Genomic DNA, 21,605 nt, shown 5'->3' with positions numbered 1-21,605 from the left:
ATCCACGGATACTAAACCATGCAAGGGATGATTCCATCGAGAGCACTGCATACAGTTCTGGACCTCAAACCTCATGAATAATGTATTACCTTTGGCGGGGGTTCAGCACAGATTCATCAGAATGATAAAGGGGGTTAAAAGGATTAAGGTGGCACAGACGAGCATTTTATTTCCTTTAATATATAAAATGAAGGCTGATATTAGTGGGGTGTTTAAGATGATACAGGGATACTATTTCATCTGCTGGGAGACCAGAACAAGGGGCATAACCTTAAAGTTAAAGCTCGGCTGTTCAGGTGTGATGTCAGGAAGCATTTCTTCACACAAAGGGTAGTGGGAATCGGGAACACTCTCCCTCAACTGAAAGGTTCCAGACTCAGAGCTTGTTACATACCACACACACACATCTGATCCCTCACTGAGGACTGTCTTTGAATTCCCCACATTCATTTTGTGCAAGTTGTTCAGATCAGTAGGGGTGCAAGGTGACCCTCTGTGACACCTAGGCCCTTACTGAAGTTTGTTTCGAGTGCTGTATCATGTCTTTTCAGAATTCACCAGAAAATTATATATTATTTACAGTAAAGAAACAGACCATTCAGCCCCACAGGTCCATGTCGGTGATAATGCTCCACACCACCACCTCCCAACTTACTTCATTCAGCCTATCATATCCTTCGATTCCTTTCTCCCTTATATTCTGATCTGGCTTCCCCTTAAAGGCATCTATGCTGCTCACCTCAACTACCCCACGTATTAGCAAGCTGTACTTTCCAACCACTCTCTGAATAAAGAGCTTTCTCCTGAATTCCTTATTGGATTTATTAGTGAGTAGTTTATATTTATGATCTAGTGTTGGACTCCCACACATGGTAACATCTGCTTTACATTGACCCGATTAAACTCCTTCATAATTTTAAACGTCTCTATTAGATCATCCTTCAGCCTTGTCTTCTCTAGAGAATGAGCCCCAGCATGTTCAGTCATTCTGGATATGTAAACCTCTCAGTTCTGGTATCATCGTTCTCAATGTGTGTTGCACCTTCCCCAGTGTCTCTATGTGCTTTGTGTAGTATGGAGAGCAGGACTGTACACAGCACTCCAAGTCTGGTCTATCCAAGGGTCTATATAGATTGAACATAACTTCTCTGCTTTGCAATTCCTTACTCTCGAAACGGACCCCAGTGCTTGGTTTGCATTTTCATGGCCTTTTAACCTGCTTTTCATTATTTGTGTATCTGTCCCCCCCATTCCCTTTGCTGCTCTCCTTCATTTAAACACTCATTTACCAACCTCTTTATTCACCCTACCAAGATGCACCACCTCACACCTATCTATATTGGAATTAATTTCCCATTTCCATGCCCAACATACAAGTTCATTAACATTGCGTATTTTCACAGGCCTCCTCAGTATTAACTGTATCCCGAATTTGGGGTCATCCTTATACTTTGAAATTATACTGTCGATTCGTGAGTATATATAAAATACCTCTGCTCCCACTTCCCTTCCCTCAGTGTGTGAATGTAATACATCCAGACCCTGTGTAACCCTCCCCCTTCCCTTAATGTGTGAATGTAATACATCCAGACCCAGTGTAACCCTCCCCCTTCCCTTCCCTTCCCTTCCCTCAATGTGTGAATGTAATACATCCAGACCCAGTGTAACCCTCCCCCTTCCCTTCCCTCAGTGTGTGAATGTAATACATTCAGACCCAGTGTAACATAGAAACATAGAAAAATAGTTGCAGAAGTAGACCATTCGGTCCTTCGAGCCTGCACCACCATTCAATAAGATCATGGCTGATCATTCACCTCAGTACCTCTTTCCTGCTTTCTCTCCATACCCTTTTATCCATTTAGCTTTAAGGGCCATAACTAACTTCCCCTTGAATATATCTAATGAACTGGCATCAACAACTCTCTGTGTTAGAGAATTCCACAGGTTTACAACTCTCTGAGTGAAGAAGTTTCTCCTCATCTCAGTCCTAAATGGCCTACCCCTTATCCTTAGACTGGACTTCCCCAACATCGGGATCAGTCCCTTGGCCCTTAGCAATTGTTCTTTAGGCACTTCGCAATTGGTCCCTGGGCACTCAGCCACCGGTCCCTGGGCACTCAGCCACCGGTCCCTGGGCACTCAGTCTTTTCTCCCTTAGCAAATGGTTCCTTGGCCCACAGCAACCAACATTTGGCCTTTACCAACCTGTGCTTTGGCCCTCAGCGACAAGTCCCTTGACACTCAGCCGCCCGATCCTTAGCCATCAGTCACTGGTTGTTTTGCTCTTAGCATCCAGTCTCTTGGAACTAAGCAATCAGCCTCTTATCCCTTAGCAACTGGTCCCTTGGTGCTTAGCAACCAGTCCCTTTGCCCGAATGAACCCGTCCCTTGAGCCTAAGCAACAGGTCCCTTTGTCCTGAGCAACTGGTCCTTTGGCCCTCAGCCACCGGTCCCTTCGCCCTTAGCAACCGGTACTTTGGCCCTCAGCGACAAGACCCTTGAGACTCAGCCGCCCGATCCTCAGCCCTCAGTCATCGGTTGTTTTTCTCTTAGCATCCAGTCCATTGGCACTCAGCAACCGGTCCCTTGGCCATTAGCAGCCAACTGTTGCCACGTAGCAACCAGTCTTTAGCACTCAGCAACTGGTCCCTTGGCCCTCAACAACCGGTCCTTTGGTTCTCAGCAACCGGTCCCTTGGCCCTAAGGAAACGGTCCCTTGGCCCTAAGGAAACGGTCCCTTGGCCCCAAGGAAACGGTCCCTTGGCCCCAAGGAAACGGTCCCTTGGCCCCAAGGAAACGGTCCCTTGGCCCCAAGGAAACGGTCCCTTGGCCCCAAGGAAACGGTCCCTTGGCCCCAAGGAAACGGTCCCTTGACTCTGAGCAACAGGTGCTTTGGCCCTCAGCCCTTAGCAACCATCAGAAAAAGGTGCACAACCTTCACATTAAAGCTGGGCCGTTCAGGTGTGATGTCAGGAAGCACTTGTTCACACAGAGGGTAGCACAAATCTGGAATTCTCTCCCTAAATAGTCTGTTGAGGCTGATGCCCAATTGAAAAATTCAAGACTCAGATTGATAGAGTTTAGTTAGGTAGAGTTCTGTGTGTCTGTATATAGACACACATACATATACAAACTGAAACACATACACACACTTGCAGAAATACATGTACAGAAACACACAGACACATATATCCACACATGCAGAAACACACGTACAGAAACAGACATAGACATACATACCCACACATACAGAAACACATACATCAATCATCATACGCAGTCCCTTAGAATCAAAGAAGACTTGCTTCCACTCTTAAAATGAGTCCTTAGGTGACTGAACAGTCCAATACGAGAACCACAGTCCCTGACACACGTGGGACAGATAGTCGTTGAGGGAAAGGGTGGGTGGGACAGGTTTGCCACACGCTCTTTCCGCTGCCTGCTGTGGAAATGTATTTTTATCTAAGCTGATACCATACGGTATTTGTGTGCTTTTTGATCAAAATGGAGTCCTGGCCCTTCCAGAACTTTCTGCATTTTAGCAGTCAGCTTGCATAAACAGCTAAACCTGGTTTGAGATGGCTGATGGCCATCAGACAGCTAGGAGACAAGTCATGCTGAGACAAATAACCCCCTCCCCCCATGGTGCTCTCCTATTGTCTACACTACAGGAGTTCCATGTCACCCCACCCTTATCTTCTAGCCATTATCTTCTTTCCGAGACCTCATCCATTTGATGCAAACAGATAAACTGACCAGGAAATTGGAACAATCCTGACACAATACAAGACAGGTGATAGCCCATTACCTATGACTCATGGAGTAATGGCCGGCTGGCCAACTGATAACCCTGACAAAAGGAAATATCTGGATACCATGTCAGGACCAGGATATAGTAATTAACTCTTTATCTGTATTCACTGACTGTGAGACAGAGCAATACACAGGGAGAGGCCATAACTTGGGTTTTACTGTATAAATATCTTGTTAAACTGAACCATTTCGGAGGTGTTCAGTTAGCCCTTGACGGAGTGTAACCTACCCCGTGCGAGCAAGTAAATTAAAGAAACTTCGACCGGAGCTGTAAGTGTCAGAGTCATTCTTTTCGGAGGTCGAGATTTCGACACTGCGCTTGATTTCTGCATGCTCTCGGCAATGAGACTCGAGGTGCTCAGCGCCCTCCCGGATGCACTTCCTCCACTTAGGGCGGTCTTTGGCCAGGGACTACCAGGTGTCGGTGGGAATGTTGCACTTTATCAGGGAGGCTTTCAGGGTCTCCTTGTAACGTTTCCTCTGCCACACCTTTGGCTTGTTTGCCGTGAAGGAGTTCAGAGTAGAGCGCTTGCTTTGGGAACCTCGTGTCTGGCATGCAGACAATGTGGCCTGCCCAGCAGAGCTGATCAAGTGTGGTCAGTGCTTCAATGGTGGGAAAACACATACACAGGCCTCCAGAAACACATCCACACACCGAAACACACCCACATACAGAAGCACACGCACACACACTCAAACACATACCCACACACAGAAACAAACACACAACCACACACCCACACATACGGAAGGACCAGGAGAGAATGGGTTATGTCTGTAGTGAATTTAAACCAGATAGGTTTTAAATAGGCTTTTGAAGGCACTTGATCAGCATGCAACAGCTAGTCTGCCGATTTCATAGAATCCTAGAATGGTTACAGCACAGAAGGAGACCATTTAGCCCGTGCTAGCTCTCTGCAAGAATATCTCAGCTGGTCCCACTTTCCCGCCCTTTCCCCGTAGCATTGCAAGATTTAGGGCCTTGTTTGGTACAAATCTGACCTCTCACTAAGGACTGTGTCTGAACTCCCCACATCCATTTTACACAAGATCTTCAGATTGGTAGGGGTGAAAGGTCGAAGGTTTGACCCCGTGACACCCAGCCCATTGCTGAAGATTGTTTCGAGTGCTGTACTGTGACTTTTCAGAATTCACCATAGAATGACATTGAATTTATAACACAGAAACAGGCCATTCAGCCTAACTAGTTCATGCCGGAGTTTACTCTCCACACGAGTCTCCACCCACCTTACTACACCTCACCCAATCATCATATATTTCATTCCTTTCTGCCTCATGTACTCAGCTGGCTTCCCCTTAAAGGCACTCTGCCATTCACCTTAACTACTCGATGTGCTAGCAAGCTCTATATTCTAACCTCTCGGATTGAAAAGGCTTCTCCTGAATTCCTGATTGGATTTATTAGTGAGTATCTAATATTTATGACCACTAGTTTTGGACTCCCCACACAGGGTAAAATCATCGCAACATCTACCCTATGTAACCCCTTCACTGTTTCAGTCTGTAACTCACCGGGGAACGATAGCGGGACAGGCAGATACGTAGGGTGAGTTGGGGCAGTCGCCGGACTGGTGAATTATTCCAAATAGAGATTCATTCTGAGGGTTTCCAGGAGATGTTTACTGCTCTTAAATACCAGAATCAAATAATCAGAATACAGCAATTTAAACAGAAAATTCAGCATTTTCTGGGGAGGTGAATGGCCAGACATATTGGTACTGAACAGTATTTAGAAAGGAACGGAATAAGGGGAAGGTGGAACACAGACATGCAAACAGATCGGCAGACATACACAGACAGGTGCACACACATACACAGACACACACACACACACACAGAGACCCACACACACATACAGACACGTGCACACACATACACACAGACACGTGCACACACATCTGTAACTGGCGAGAAGCTAGGAGCTGTGGATGAGCAGAGAGATTTAGGGGCCCAAGTAGTTAAATCAGTGAAAGCTCGGGGATAGGTACAAAAATAACAAAGGGCTAATGGATTGTTGGTGCTCCAGCTGTACAGAGCTCTGGAAAGACCCCATCTGGAGAACTACAGTCAGTTCTGGGCACCACGCCTCAGGGAGGGAGCACAGCACTGATTCACCAGACTATTACTTAGGCTCCAAGGGTTAAATTATGAGGAGAAATTATATAAACTGGGCTTGAATTCCCAGAATACAGAAGGTTAAGGGGTGAGTCCATTTGATTCAGGTTTTTAGGATGTGAAAAGGAATTGTTAAGGTAAATCGAGAGAAACGTTTTCTGTTGGCGGAGGATTCCAGGAGAAGGGGGCACAACCTGAAAATCAAAGCCAGGCCATTCAGGAAAGAAGTTCGGAAACACTTCTTCACATAAAGGGTGGTAGAAGTGTGGGATTCTCTCACACAAAAAGCAGCAGGTGCTAGCACTGAAATAATTTTAAATCTGAGATCAATAGATGTTTGTCAGGCAAGGGTGTAAAAGGATACAGAGCCACGGCAGATCAAAGATGATCTCACTGAATGGGGGAACAGGCTCGAGGGGCTGAATGGCCTGCTTCTGTTCCTACCTCGACTTTATACAGAGTGTCAGCATCGAGCACTCCTAGGGCCGGTACAATACAGAGCTCCCTCTACATTACCCTGTCATTACCAATGTTACTCTGTTCCCCGCCCTGCTCTATACCATTTCTGTTCCTGAGGTTATGAACTTCAATATAGAAAATTATGGGCGGCATCATTAAGAGTTGTGAGGGCTCAGGACCAAGGGCTGAGGGCCAAGGGACCGGTGGCTGAGGGCCAAGGGACCGGTGGCTGAGGGCCAAGGGACCGGTGGCTGAGGGCAAAGCTGTAAGTTGCCGAGGGGAAAGCCATGGTGGTTCAGGGCCAAGGGACGGATTGCTTAGATCCAATGGTTGGGTACGAAGGGCCAAGTAACCGTTTGCTGAGAGCCTTGGCACTGGTGGCAGAGGGCCAAGTGACCGGTTGGTAAGGGCCAAGGGACCGGTTGCTGAGGGCCAAGAGATCGGTTGCTGAGGGACAAGGGACGGGTGGCTGAGGCCTAAGGGACTGGTTGCTAAGGGCCAAGGGACTGGTTGCTAAGGGCCAAGGGACTGGTTGCTCAGGGGCAAGGGACCGGTTCCTCAGGGCAAGGGACCGGTTCCTCAGGGCAAGGGACCGGTTGCTGAGTGCCAATGTACTGGATGCAGGAGTCCGGGGGAGGTCTATAAAAGGCCCAGCAGTCGGAGCGGCAGCAGATCGGAGGAGGCGGTGCGGGAGTCCGGGAGAGGTCTATGAAAGGCCTAGCAGTCGGAGGAGCGGTGAGTCATCGAGGAGGCTAGCTGCAGCAGCGAAAGAAGGCAAAGAAGTAAAAAGAAATCGAAGGGCAACGTCACAGCCAAGGGGGTAAGTGATTGGTGAGTAGTTTTTCTTCTTTTTCGTTTCCCTTATCAGTCGGTAACCTTTGACATTGTTGCCAAATTAAATTAATGAAGGGTGAAGTCATGGCAGGAGAGTTCAAGACACGTGTCATGCTCCTCCTGTGCGATGTGGGAACTCAGGTATGCTTCCAATGTCCCTGACGACTACATGTGCAGGAAGTGTATCCTGCTGCAGCACCTGACAGACCATTTGCGGCACTGGAGCTGCGCATGGATTCGCTCTGGAGCATCCGCAATGCTAAGGATGTCGTGAATAGCATGTTTAATGAGTTGGTCACACCACAGCTAAAGGTTACTCAGGTAGATAGGGAATGGGCGACCATTAGGAAGAGCAGTGGAAGGAAGGTAGTGCAGGGGTCCCTTGCGGTCATCCCCCTCCAAAACAGATACACCGCCTTGGGTGCTGTAGGGAGTGGGGGGGGTGCGGGAGAGTGACTCACTAGGGGAGGGCAGCAGCAGCCAAATTTATGGCACCATGGGTGGCTCTGCTGCACAGGAGGGCAGGAAAAAGAGTGGGAGAGCTACAGTTGTTGGGGATTCTATTGTAAGAGGAATAGATAGACGTTTCTGTGGCCGCAAATCAGACTCCAGGATGGTATGTTGCCTCACTGGTGGAAGGGTCAAGGATGTCTCAGAGCAGCTGCAGGACATTTGAGGGGGAGGGTGAACAGCCAGTTGTCGTGGTGCATATAGGTAAAAAACAGGATGAGGTCCTACAAGCTGAATTTAGGGAGCTAGGAGTTAAATTAATAAGTAGGACCTCAAAGGTAATAACCTCAGGATTACTACCAGTCCCACATGCTAGTCTGAGTAGGAATTGCAGGTTAGCCAAGATGAATACATGGCTTGAGGAATGGTGCAAGAGTGAGGGATTCAAATTCCTGAGACATTGGAGCCGGTTCTGGGGGAGGTGGAACCAGTACAAACCGGAAGGTCTGCACCTGGGCAGGACCGGAACCAATGTCCTCGGGGAGTGTTTGCTCCTGCTATTGGGGAGCGGTTAAACTAATATGGCAGGGGATGGGAACCTATCCAGGGAGACAGAGGGAAGTAGAATTAGGGCAGAAGCAAAAGATAGAAAGAAGAAAAGTAAAAGTGGAGGGAAGAGAAACCCAAGGTGAAAATCAAAAATGACCACATTAGAACAAAATTTTAAAAGGGCAAAGGGTGTTAAAAAGACAAGCCTGAAGGCTCTGTGCCTCAATGTGAGGAGTATTCGAAATAAGGAGGAGGAATTAACTGTGCAGGCAGCTATTATTGAATATGATATAATTGGCATTATGGAGATATGGCTCCAGGGTGACCAAGGCTGGGAATTCAACATCCAGGGTTATTCAACATTCAGGAGGGATAGACAGAAGGGAAAAGAAGGTGGGGCAGCATTGCTGGTTAAAGAGGAAATTAACGCAATAGGGAAGGACATCAGCTTGGACTATGTGGAATCTGTATGGGTAGAGCTGCGGAATACCAAAGGGCAGAAAACTTTAGTGGGAGTTGTGTGCAGACCATCAAACAGTAGTAGTGAGGTTGGGGACAGCATCAAACAAGATATTAGGGATGCATGCAATAAGGGTACAGCAGTTATCATGGGCGACATTAATCAACATATAGATTGGGCTAACCAAACTGGTAGCAATACAGTGAAGGAGGATTTCCTGGAGTGTATTAGGGATGGTTTTCTCGACCAATATGTCGAGGAACCAACCAGAGAGCTGGCCATCCTAGACTGGGTGATATATAATGAGAAAGGACTAATTAGCAATCTTGTTGTGCAAGGCCCCTTGGGGAAGAGTGACCATAATATGGTAGATTTCTTTATTAAGATGGAGAGTGACAGTTAATTCAGCGACCAGGGTCCTGAACTTAGGGAAAGGTAACTTCAATGGTATGAGGTGTGAATTGGCTAGAATAGACTGGCGAATGATAATTAAAGGGTTGATGGTTAATTGGCAAAGAAAAACATTTAAAGATCACATGGGTGAACTTCAACAATTGTACATCCTGGTCTGGAGTAAAAATAAAACAGGGAAGGTAGCTCAACCATGGCTAACAAGGGAAATTAAGAATAGTGTTAAATCCAAGGAATAAATTGGCCAAAATAAAGCAGCAAACCTGAGGACTGGGAGAAATTTAGAATTCAGCAGAGGAGGACAAAGGGTTTAATTAGGAGGGGGAAAATAGAGTATGAGAAGAAGCTTACTGGGAACATAAAAACTGACTGCAAAAGCTTCTATAGATACGTGAAGAGAAAAAGAAGATTAGTGAAGACAAATGTAGGTCCCTTGCAGTCAGAATCAGGAGAATTTATAATGGGGAACAAAGAAATGGCAGACCAATTGAACAAATACTTTGGTCTGTCTTCATGAAGGAAGACACAAAGAACCTTCTGGAAATACTAGGGGTCTAGAGAGAAGGAGGAACTGAAGGACATCCTTATTAGTCAGGAAATTGTGTTTTGGAAATTGATGGGATTGAAGGCCGATAAATCCCCTGGGCCTGATAGTCTGCATCCCAGAGTAGTTGAGGAAGTGGCCCAAGAAATAGTGGATGCATTGGTAATCATTTTCCAGCAGTCTATCAACTCTGGATCAGTTCCTATGGACTGGAGGGTAGCTAATGTAACACCACTATGAAAAAGGAGGGAGAGAAAACAGGGAATTATAGACTGGTTAGCCTGACATTAGTGGTGTGGAAAATGTTGGAATCAATTATTAAAAATAGAAACATAGAAAATAGGTGCAGGAGTAGGCGATTCGGCCCTTCAAGCCTGCACCACCATTCAATATCATGGCTGATCATTCACCTCAGTATCCATTTCCTGCTTTCGCTCCATACCCCTTGATCCCTTTAGCCATAAGGGCCATATCTAACTCCCTCTTGAACATATCGAATGGACTGGCATCAAAAACTCTCTGCGGTAGAGAATTTCACCGGTTCACAACTCTGATGAAGAAGTTTCTCCTCATCGCGGTCCTAAATGGCTTCCCCTTATCCTTAGACTGTGACCCCTGGTTCTGGATTTCATCAATATCGGGAACATTCTTCCTGCATTTAACCGGTCCAGAATTTTATATGTTTCTATGAGATCCCTTCTCATTTTTCTAAACTCCAGTGAATACAGGCACAGCCAATCCAGTTTTTCCTCATATGTCAGTCCTGCCATTCAGTCTGGTGAACCTTCACTGCACTCCCTCAATAGCAAGAACATCCTTCCTCAGATTAGGTGAGCAAAACTGAACACAATATTAGAGGTGAGGCCTCACCAAGGCCCTGTACAACTGCAGTAAGATCTCCCTGCTGCTATACTCAAATCCCCTAGCAATGAAGGCCGCCAACATGCTATTTGACGCCTTCACCGCCTGCTATCCCTGCATGCCAACTTTCAATGACTTATGTACCATGACACCCAGGTCCCATTGCACCTCTCCGTTTCCTAATCTGCCACCATCCAGATAATATTCTACCTTCACGTTTTTGCCACCAAAGTGGATAACCTTTCATTCATCCACATTATACTGCATCTGTCATGCATTTGCCCACTCACCTAACCTGTCCAAGTCACCCTGCAGCCTCTTAGTGTCCTCCTCACAGCTCACACCGCCACCCAGTTTAGTGTCATCTGCAAACTTGGAGATATTACTCAATTCCTTCATCCAAATCATTGATGTATATTGTAAAGAACTGGGGTCCCAGCACTGAGCCCTGCGGCACCCCACTAGTCACTGCCTGCCATTCTGAAAAGGACCCGTTTATCCTGATTCTCTGCTTCCTGCCTGCCAACCAGTTCTCTATCCACGTCAGTACATTACTTCCAATACCATGTGCTTTAATTTTGCACAACCATCTCTTGTGTGGGACCTTATCAAAAGCTTTTTGAAAGTCCAAATACACCACAGCCACAGGTTCTCCCTTGTCCACTCTACTAGTTACATCCTCAAAAAGTTCTAGAAGATTTGACAAGTATGATTTCACTTTCATAAATCTATGCTGACTTGGACCGATCATGAGGGAGTTAGATATGGCCCTTACGGCTAAAGGGGATCAAGGGGTATGGAGAGAAAGCAGGAAAGGGGTACTGAGGGAATGATCAGCCATGATCTTATTGAATGGTGGTGCAGGGTCGAATGGCCGACTCCTGCACCTATTTTCTATATTTCAATAAGTTCACCCAATTCTCCTAAACTGCAATGTGTATAAGTTAATGCACAGTAAAGCTCCCTCTACACTGTCCTATCAAACACTCCCAGAGCAGGTACAGCTGGAGGATCCGCTCCCATTCTGGGCCCTGCACTTTCCCCACAGTCCGGCCCCCGGCTCCCTCTCACCGGGGAACACTCACCCTCAGCGGCTTCGATCTCTCTCCGCTGACTTTCCGCCATTTGGTTTTCTTTCACCAACCGTCAACATCCGGGGATGTATGACACGCGCATTGGGAGTTCAGAGCGCGCTTAGGGATCAATGTGATCCGACGCTACTATTCGGTGAAGACAGAGAATTAACAGCAGCCCGACCAATGGCGGCCGCTCCCAGCTCCAGAAACGCCCCGCCCACTCCCACAGCCAGAGGCGGGGCCGCTCCCAGTCACGTGGTTCCTGATTTGAAACCTGCCGCGTAACCGCCCCAGCGCGTGTGACGTCCGTAACGTAGCAACGCAGTCTGTGTGACGTCATGTAAACTAGCATCAGGAGCGGGGAGGGCCCCGAGAATGGTCGTTCGTGCGTCTCCCCCTATGTGTGAGATATGTCTGTGTACGGGCTGTGTGTGTGATATATGTCTGTGTACTGGCATGTGTGTGTGATGTATATCTGTGTACAGGTTGTGTGTGTAATATATGTCTGTACGGGCTGTGTGTGTGATATATGTCTGTATGGGCTGTGTGTGTGATATATGTATGTGTACGGGCTGAGTATGTGATATATATCTGTATGGGCTGTGTGTGTGATATATGTATGTGTACGGGCTGAGTGTGTGAGATATGTCTGTTTGAGATATGTCTGTCTACGGGCTGTGTGTGTGATATATGTCTGTGTACGGGCTGAGTATGTGATATATATCTGTACGGGCTGTGTATGTGTGATATACAGAAACATAGAAACTAGGAGCAGTAGTAGGCCATTCGGCCTTTCGAGTCTGCACCACCATTCAATATGATCATGGCTGATCCTCTATCTCAACACCATAGTCCCGCTTTTTTCCCATACCCCTTGATGTCTTTTGTTTCTAGAAATCTAAGTCCCTCTTAAATATATTCAGTGACTTGGCCTCCACAGTCTTCTGTGGTAGAGAATTCCACAGGTTCAAAAAATTCTCCTCATCTTGGTCCTAAATTTCCGACCCCATATCCTTAGACTGTAACCCCTTGTTCTGGACTTCCCACCCAGGGGAAACATCTTCCCAGCATCCAATCTATCCAACCCAGTCAGAATTTTATACGTTTCAATGAGATCCCCTCTCATTCTTCTAAACTCTGGTGACTGCAGGACTCGTCGACCCAATCTCTTCTCATATGACAGTCCTACCATCCCAAAAATCAGTCTGGTGAACATTCGCTGTACTCCCTCTATGGCAAGTAATATATGTCTGTATGCGCTGTGTGTGTCATATATATCTGTACGCGCTTAATGTGTGTGATATATGTCTGCGTACGGCTGTGTGTATGATATATGTCTGTGTACAGGCTGTGTTTGTGGTATATGTCTGTGTACGGGCTGTGAGTGTGTGAGATATATGTTTGTGTATGGGCTGTGTGTGTGATGGCTGTGTACGGGCTGTGTGTGTGATATATGTCTGTGTACGTGATATATGTCTGTGTACGGGCTGTGTGTGAGATATATGTCTGTGTACAGGCTGTGTGTGATTATATGCCTGTGTACGGGCTGTGTGTGTGTGATATATGTTTGTAAACGGGCTGTGTGTGTGTGATATATATCTGTGAACGGGCTGTGTGTGTGTGATATATGTGTGTAGGGCTGTGTGTGCAATATATGTCTGTGTACGGGCTTTGTGTGTGTTTGAGGGGATGACTCTACTTGTGTGTGCGTGATATATGTCTGTGCTTATGTCTGTGTGCCTACATTTGTGTCTCTGTTTGTATCTGTGTTTCCCCTGCCCCTTTCTCCGGATCGATCTTAATACTATTCACTTCCAATGAGTCTGGGTCAAATGAATTGTCACTTTAATCTGGTGCATTCTGATTAATTTGATTCCTTTCTTTATTCATTCTTCAGATGTGGGTGGCCCTCTCCAGGCCAGCATTTATTGCCCTCTCCAGGTCAGCATATATTGTCCATCCCTAATCGACCCGGAGAAGTGAGAGTGAGCTGCATTCTTGAACCGCTGCAGTCCATGTGGTGAAGGTGCTCCCACAGTGCTGTTAGCGAGGGAGTGCCAGGATTTTGACCCAGCGACTATGAAGGAACAGCCGATATATTTCCAAATCAGGATGATGAGTAACTTGGAGGGGAACTTGCAGGTGATGCTGTTTCCATGCGCCTGCTGCCCTTGTCCTTCTAGGTGGCAGGTTTGGGAGGTGCTGCCAACGAAGCCTTGGAGAGTTGCTGCAGTGCATCTTGTAGATGTTACACACTGCAGCCACGGTGCGCCAGTGGTGGAGGGAGTGAATGTTTAATGTGGTGGATGCAGGGCCAATCAAGTGGGCTGCTTTGTCCTTACAAAAGGAGGCAGACAAAAAGCAGGAATCTATAGATCAATTAGCCTAACATCTGTCATTGGAAAAATGCTGGAGTCTGTTATTAAGGAAGCAGTCGCGGGAGATTTGGAAAAGCACAATACAGTCGAGCAGATTCAGCATGGTTTTATGAAAAGGAACTCTCATTTCACAAATTTGCTGGAGTACTTTGAGGATGTCACGAGCAGGGTGGATAAGGGCAACCAGTGGATGTGGTGTATCTGGATAGAAGGCATTTGACAAGATAAAAGTTCACTTGGTTTGGGGGTAATATATTAGCATGGATAGAGGATTGGTTAACTAACAGAAAACAGAGAGTTGGGATAAATGGGTCATTTTCTGGTTGGCAATCAGTAACTGGTGAAGTGCCGCAGGGATCGGTGCTGGGGCCTCACCTATTTATAATCTATATTAATGTCTCGGATGAGGGGATCAAGTTTAATGTAGCCATGTTTCCTGGTGATACAAAGATGGGTGGGAAAGCAAATTGTGAGGAGGACACAAACAATCTGTAACGGGATATAGACAGACTAAGTGAGTGGGCAAAAATTTGGCAGATGGAGTATAATGTGGGAAAATGTGAGGTTATCCACTTTGGCAGAAAAATTAGAAAAGCAAATTATAATTTAAATGGAGAAAAATTGCAAAGTGCTGCAGTACAGTGTGGAAATTTATTTTTATCTAAGCTGATACCATACGGTATTTGTGTGCCTTTTGATCAAAATGGAGTCGTGGCTCTTCCAGAACTTTCTGCATTTTAGCAGTCAGCTTGCATAAACAGCTAAACCTGGTTTGAGATGGCTGATGGCCATCAGACAGCTAGGAGACAAGTCATGCTGAGACAAGTACCCCCCCCCCCCCATGGTGCTTTCCTATTGTCTACACTACAGGAGTTCCATGTCACCCCACCCTTATCTTCTAGCCATTATCTTCTTTCCGAGACCTCATCCATTTGATGCAAACAGATAAACTGACCAGGAAATTGGAACAATCCTGACACAATACAAGACAGGTGATAACCCATTACCTATGACTCATGGAGTAATGGCCGGCTGGCCAACTGATAACCCTGACAAAAGGAAATATCTGGATACCATGTCAGGACCAGGATATAGTAATTAACTCTTTATCTGTATTCACTGACTGTGAGACAGAGCAATACACAGGGAGAGGCCATAACTTGGGTTTTACTGTATAAATATCTTGTTAAACTGAACCATTGCGGAGGTGTTCACTTAGCCCTTGACTGAGTGTAACCTACCCCTTGCGAGCAAGTAAATTAAAGAAACTTCGACCGGAGCTGTAAGTGTCGGAGTCATTCTTTTCGGAGGTCGAGATTTCGACAGTTATTACTTGGAGGTTCCACCGAGATGCATACTCTCTGTCCTGTGAGTAAAACGGATACTGGCATAGTGCCTCTCCAGTGAAAGGCTTCAGTGGCCAAACAAGGTGAGCCTTTTGCTCACAAGAGGTTTCTTCACTGTTGAATCGCATATGTAATCTGTTGTCCACAGGGGAGGTACTGCAATCTACAAGACTCGATATTTAAAAGCTAAAGGTATTTTTTTTTATAACCATTTCTTTCTCAGCTCGCCAGCAGAAGAGAACAGGTTCTGGAAAAAATCTCGAAACAGCCCGGGGAAGGTTTCAGTAGGTAAGGGAGCGCTAAGGGTTCCAGGTTCTTATGTGATAAGATTTTTATTGTTTTTAATTCGGAAGGGGTTCTTATGTGATAAGACTAGAAAAAAAAGAAAGCGCAATCGATCAAAGAGTTTGGGTCCGGAACCTTAAGTTTTATCAGTTTTTATTTGGATAAGTTAAGGACTCGGTCTGTAGTGGCGTACAACGCAGACTGAGAATTTGTTTAAATAAGGTGTAAGGTTATGATTTGTGTACTCGCGGGAATATTGTTTGTTGTCCTTGTACTACTGTTGTGTGCAATACCTTTGTGAGTCATTGCCATTAGAGAAACGGGAAGAGTCACTCGGGAAAGTTGTGATTCGGAAAAAAAAAAACACAAGAATTGATTAAGAAAAGAAACAGTAACTGATTGATCAACTACAGTTGGTTCGTGCCAACATATCTCTCACACCCAGACTGAGCCCAAATTAAGAGCCTTTTCAGGCCACGTAACGGCCAGGAGAAGTGGGCGTAGAGAACTCGGTTGGCCGAAAGGATTGTGAGATCAGAAACTGTGGAAAATCTTAATCATCCAGAATGGATGCCGGAGCAAGTTAAAACACCACAAAAAACACACCAACCTATGTCATGCTCCAGAATTGTGGTCAGTCTTCAATTGACCAAAGAAACAAAAAACGGTAAAGTGGACTAAGGGTGAAAACAGGCCATTTCCACCCGATGGTTCATTTAATTTAGAGAGAACAACTTGTCTCGAGGAGTGTCTTATAAACAGATATCCAGGTAGAAAAAAAAAGGACAGTAATAGAAAAGGCCTGGGTTCCGATTCTTCAAGCCCATGTAAAATTAACAGAGAAAGTAAATCAAATGTAAAAAAAAAAGAGAACCTGATAGTGACTTATGGATTCAAATAAAAAAATGAAGCTAGCAAAAGAAAAAGCTTTATTGAATGGAGAGACTTGTGAATGTCTTGTCTTTGAATAAGAGTGCATGAATGTCTTGTCTTTGAATGAGAGTGCTTCTGTGGTTTCTTCCTTGTGTCTGGAAACCTGTTTGGAAAGGTTGTGGAGCTGCCTGTTTGTTTTAGCTCCACCCACTTTTTCAAACAAAGTGAAGTTTTTTAACCCTTCATAGTGTTGTCCTGTATGTGGGAAGTTTAAGACATTTTAAGTTAGAAGCGCAGGTGTGGATTTATTCGGATGAGAGGTTACGGAGCTCGGAAATGCACAAAGGATAGGTTTGTTGAGACATGGTCCCGGTGGTTAAAAGTTGTAGTGCCTTTTTTTTTTTAAAAGCCTTTGTGGGTCTCTCGAGGTGCAGGCTGGGGGAGTACACTCTCATTGTCCTTGGTGTAAAATCTTGGTACAAAAGCTTCTAGCTCAGTAAGAGGATTTTTTTGATAAAGAGTGGCAGTATAATAGTTGAATTGGGATTTTGAGATATTTCAGGTGATCTCCTTGATCAACATTTTGGGTGTATTGGAAAAATCTTGGGTTTGGAAGCCTTTTAATAAAATTAGAAAACAAGTACTTTACATTCTGTGATCTGTGAATCACTATAAGCATAAATGAGAAGTCCGTGTAACACACAGATTCGTCCAGTTCAGAAGCCCACACAAATGGAAGTTTGTCCATGACCTACGAGCTGTGAATGAATCTACTATATTCTCACAATGCTTAAAGGATGTGGAATGAAGTATCCCGGAATGCTTTCCAGAACCTTAAGCAGTCCCTCACTTCAGCACCAGCCTTGGGATTACCAGATTACACTAAGCTATTCAACTTATTTGTGCATCACAAGTCGGGTTTTGCACAATCTGTTTTGACTCAGTTACATGGGGACAGGCAGCACACCGGTAGCATATTTCAGTAGACCCAGTGGCATGCCGACTACCAGGATGTCTTCCTTCATTGGCAGCAGCTTATTATGCAACAGGCTCAGAAAATAACTCTAAATCATCAGACCATTTTGTATATCCCACACTCTGTTGAGATTTTACTTACTAAGTGTGCCACCCAACACCTAACCTCCGCAAGAACCACTAAATATGAGGTCGAACGGTCATCAAATCCGAACCTTATCAAAACCTTATCACTACCTTAAATCCAGCCACTCTACTCCCCACGGAAGAAGACGGCGAACCCCATTCATGTGAAATGGTAACCGAATTAGAGACTAAACCACGTACCAATCTAACAGATGTACCAATGTGTAACCCTGATCTAATGTACTATGTTGACGGATCAGCCCTACGAAATGATAGCGGCCAACCTAGAGCGGCTTATGCAATTGTAACTCAGTTTAATGTTGTCGAAACAGCCTCTCTTCCAGACTCCTTTTCAGCCCAACAAGCCGAATTGTTTGCGTTAACTCAAGCCTGTATTCTGGCTGAAGGACACACAGTTAATATCTACACTGACTCCAGGTATGCTTTTGGGGTATCACATGACTATGGACAAATTTGGAAGATTCGCGGGTACCTGGCTTCTTCAGGAACCCCTATCAAAAATGCAGAACAAGTGGAAAATCTTCTGCGAGCCATTCAATGCCCCTTGAAACTTGCCATTATCAAATGCCAAGCACATACAGGCCAGTCGAATGAGGTGGCACTTGGGAACGCCAGAGCTGATAATGCAGCTAAGTCAGCAGCTCTGTCTAAAGGGGGGATGCAGGTGTCATTGTTCCCACTAAGGAAAAAAAATGCTCAGACCCGCCACCCACTATTAATGACGTGCTGGCCTTTCAGACACAGGCCAGTATGGAGGAGGTGGTGACCTGGACGAAGGATCAATGTTATAAAAATCCAGAAGGAATATGGGTTCACCATGATGGCCGCTTGGTGGCCCCCAGATCCTTACTTCCATGGATTGCCCGATGTGTTCATACATTCACACATGCGGGCAAAGGGGGATTGGCAGATTATATTTTGGCAACTTGGTATGCACCAGGTATTTCAGCAATTGCAAAACAAATCTGTGAAAATTGTGTTACCTGTCAAACAATGAATCCGGGTAAGACGGAAAAAGTAGAATCTGCCTCCCACCCAAATCCAGTCGGGCCTTTTGTACATTTACAAATGGATTTTATTGAATTACCTATGTGTATGGGATTCAAGTATGTATTAGTTATTGTAGATGTGTTCCCTAGATGGATTGAAGCCTTTCCATGTAAGAAAGCCGATGCCACTACTGTTGCTAAATGTTTGTTAAAAGAAATTGTACCGCGCTTCAGAATCCCTGCTAAGCTTTCTAGTGATAACGGGTCACATTTCACAGGAACTGTTATAAGAGAAATGTGTAAAGCTTTACAGATTAATCAACGTTTTCATTGCAGTTATCATCCACAATCAGCTGGACTTGTTGAAAGATATAATGGAATGCTTAAAAATAAACTGGCAAAACTATGCAATGACACTGGACTGAAATGGACAGAACTGCTGCCCTTAGCTTTGATGGTAATGCGATCTGCAACCAACAGAACAACAGGCCTGTCACCGCATGAGATAGTTATGGGACGTCCCCAACGACTACCTTTTACAGCACCATTTACTGCAAAACAGATGGACATCCACAAAATGGAGGAAAATATGTTGAATTATTGTATTGCACTAACCAAATGTATTTCCAGCTTTCATTCACAGGTAAAGGAAGCCCAAGTCAAGCCAGCGGAAGGGAAGTGTCATAACCTGGAGCCAGGGGAATTCGTTTACATCAAGATTTTTAAAAGAAAAAGCAGACTACAGCCAAGATTCGAAGGACCATACCAGGTCTTGCTGGCGACCAATACTGCAATCAAGGTAAAGGAAAGACCAACATGGATCCACGCATCCCATTGCAAACGGACACCCGACCAGGAGGAAGGGAAGAAGGAACCAGAGGAACAGAAAAAGGAAGACTGAATAAGGAACTGTATGGACTATGGGGACTGATGGTGCTGGGCTTGACAGGGTTTTGCTTCACATTATTGATTACACAAGGGGTACAGACCCGCCACCGAAGGGAATTGCACGTAAACGTATTTATGGCACTGAGTCATAAGTATGCTTAAGAAAGAAACTTCGCGAGTTGTTGGATATGTTCCCATGTACCTGTCCACTCTGAAGGGGGTATTCCCCTGAGGTCTGTCCCCTTTAACGAATCAGAAATGGTAGAATGGTTGACAGTGCAAAATAGGACAAAACTAACTAAGGGACCAGAAACGAAGGAGCAAACAGAATGGAGGTCGGCAGGGTATAAACTTACAGCCTTCCAGGGATGGTACCAGCCCAATTATGATAATAACCATCAGCCTCCCTTCCTAAGCATTACTCCCAGAATAGGAAATCCTGAAGGTATAATATGCCTAGTGAGTAATGAGACTACAGGACCAGAAATGGGACGCAGCAAGTGTTCCCAAATGATTAAATGGCAAGCCACAATTAATCCCACTGAGAGAAAGATAGCAACCGTTGGCTGGACAACAGTCCATAACAAAGCCCCAGGTGAAGGGTGGGAAGGTGAGACCACTCGAGTAGGGACAGTGCGAAAGGACCAGGAGCTGACGTCCTATAATTGCACTTACTTTATTTGTGGCCATAAAGCCTACCTATGGTTACCGGCCAACTGGACAGGGTCCTGTTACTTAGGGTATGTGGTACCCCTCATCAGATCAGTAAGGACTCTAAGGGAGGCCTATGGAAGTCATAGATTAAAACGGGATTTGACGTGGCTAAACGGAATATTCAAGGTAATGGTGCCACCCTATGGAATAGCATCGACCGAATGGCAGTTACGGGAACTGGCTAACTTAGTGGAATCAGTAGCCAACGCAAATTCCCAAGCCTTTGAAGGGATAAATGACGAAATGGTAGCTATTCGAACAGTGGCTCTCCAAAATCGTATGGCCTCAGATTATCTCCTAGCCAAGGAGGGAGGAACATGCGCATTAACAGGTGAAGAATGCTGTACGTATATCCCAGATAAATCAGAAGATATCGGCAGTCTAGCTGAAAAAATCAGGAAAAAGGTAATAGAGTATAAACAGACAGTTGGCCAGGACGGTATCACCTTGTGGGGTTGGGCATCAGGATGGTTGGGAGCCCTGGGGAAATCTGTGGTACAGGGTTTGATCATATTCCTGCTGATAGTCTTCGCCCTGTATCTATTATTTGTCATCGTTAAGTGTTGCTGTGCCAGGGTGGGAGAAACTATGTTACCTACCGAGACCACGGCTAGAGTTATGGAAACAACAACTGCTGAAGGCTCTTGTGTGGAAATGGAAATGGAGAGACTGTACAAGATCAGAATGGATTAAGTTGTCCTTGTGAAGGACAAAATGGGGGAATGTGGAAATGTATTTTTATCGAAGCTGATACCATACGGTATTTGTGTGCCTTTTGATCAAAATGGAGTCCTGGCCCTTCCAGAACTTTCTGCATTTTAGCAGTCAGCTTGCATAAACAGCTAAACCTGGTTTGAGGCAGCTAGGAGACAAGTCATGCTGAGACAAGTACCCCCCCATGGTGCTTTCCTATTGTCTACACTACAGGAGTTCCATGTCACCCCACCCTTATCTTCTAGCCATTATCTCTTTCCGAGACCTCATCCATTTGATGCAAACAGATAAACTGACCAGGAAATTGGAACAATCCTGACACAATACAAGACAGGTGATAGCCCATTACCTATGACTCATGGAGTAATGGCCGGCTGGCCAACTGATAACCCTGACAAAAGGAAATATCTGGATACCATGTCAGGACCAGGATATAGTAATTAACTCTTTATCTGTATTCAATGACTGTGAGACAGAGCAATACACAGGGAGAGGCCATAACTTGGGTTTTACTGTATAAATATCTTGTTAAACTGAACCATTGCGGAGGTGTTCACTTAGCCCTTGACTGAGTGTAACCTACCCCTTGCGAGCAAGTAAATTAAAGAAACTTCGACCGGAGCTGTAAGTGTCGGAGTCATTCTTTTCGGAGGTCGAGATTTCGACAACAGAGAGACCTGGGGGTAGTTGTGCATGAAACACA

The 21,605-nt window shown here is 45.4% G+C and overlaps 2 protein-coding genes across 3 annotated transcripts in view; one reads left to right on the top strand and one right to left on the bottom strand.

Moving 5' to 3' along the window:
• Positions 1-11,785, bottom strand: part of LOC139273342 (zinc finger protein 432-like) — a 209,898-nt gene extending 198,113 nt beyond the window's left edge. The window contains exon 1 of one of the 2 annotated variants that reach the window (XR_011595075.1): positions 11,603-11,781. The gene's annotated coding sequence lies outside the window, so the exon portion shown is untranslated. Of the gene's footprint in view, positions 1-11,602 lie in introns of both variants that reach the window. The other variant, XM_070890167.1, reaches the window with a different exon arrangement.
• A 153-nt stretch (positions 11,786-11,938) lies between these two features.
• On the top strand, positions 11,939-21,544 carry LOC139273339 (uncharacterized). The gene is made up of 3 exons (XM_070890166.1): positions 11,939-13,735; positions 15,541-15,605; positions 18,923-21,544. Exons 1-3 carry the CDS (start codon positions 13,673-13,675, stop codon positions 19,485-19,487), a joined length of 693 nt encoding a protein of 230 aa, XP_070746267.1. The 5' UTR covers positions 11,939-13,672; the 3' UTR covers positions 19,488-21,544.
• The last annotated feature ends 61 nt before the right edge of the window (positions 21,545-21,605 follow it).

The sequence above is a fragment of the Pristiophorus japonicus genome, chromosome 9 (genome assembly GCF_044704955.1).
Source record: "Pristiophorus japonicus isolate sPriJap1 chromosome 9, sPriJap1.hap1, whole genome shotgun sequence".
NCBI lineage: Eukaryota > Metazoa > Chordata > Chondrichthyes > Pristiophoridae > Pristiophorus > Pristiophorus japonicus.
The sequence above is the reverse complement of the archived record's forward strand: the minus strand, read 5'-3'. Positions and strand labels throughout refer to the sequence as shown.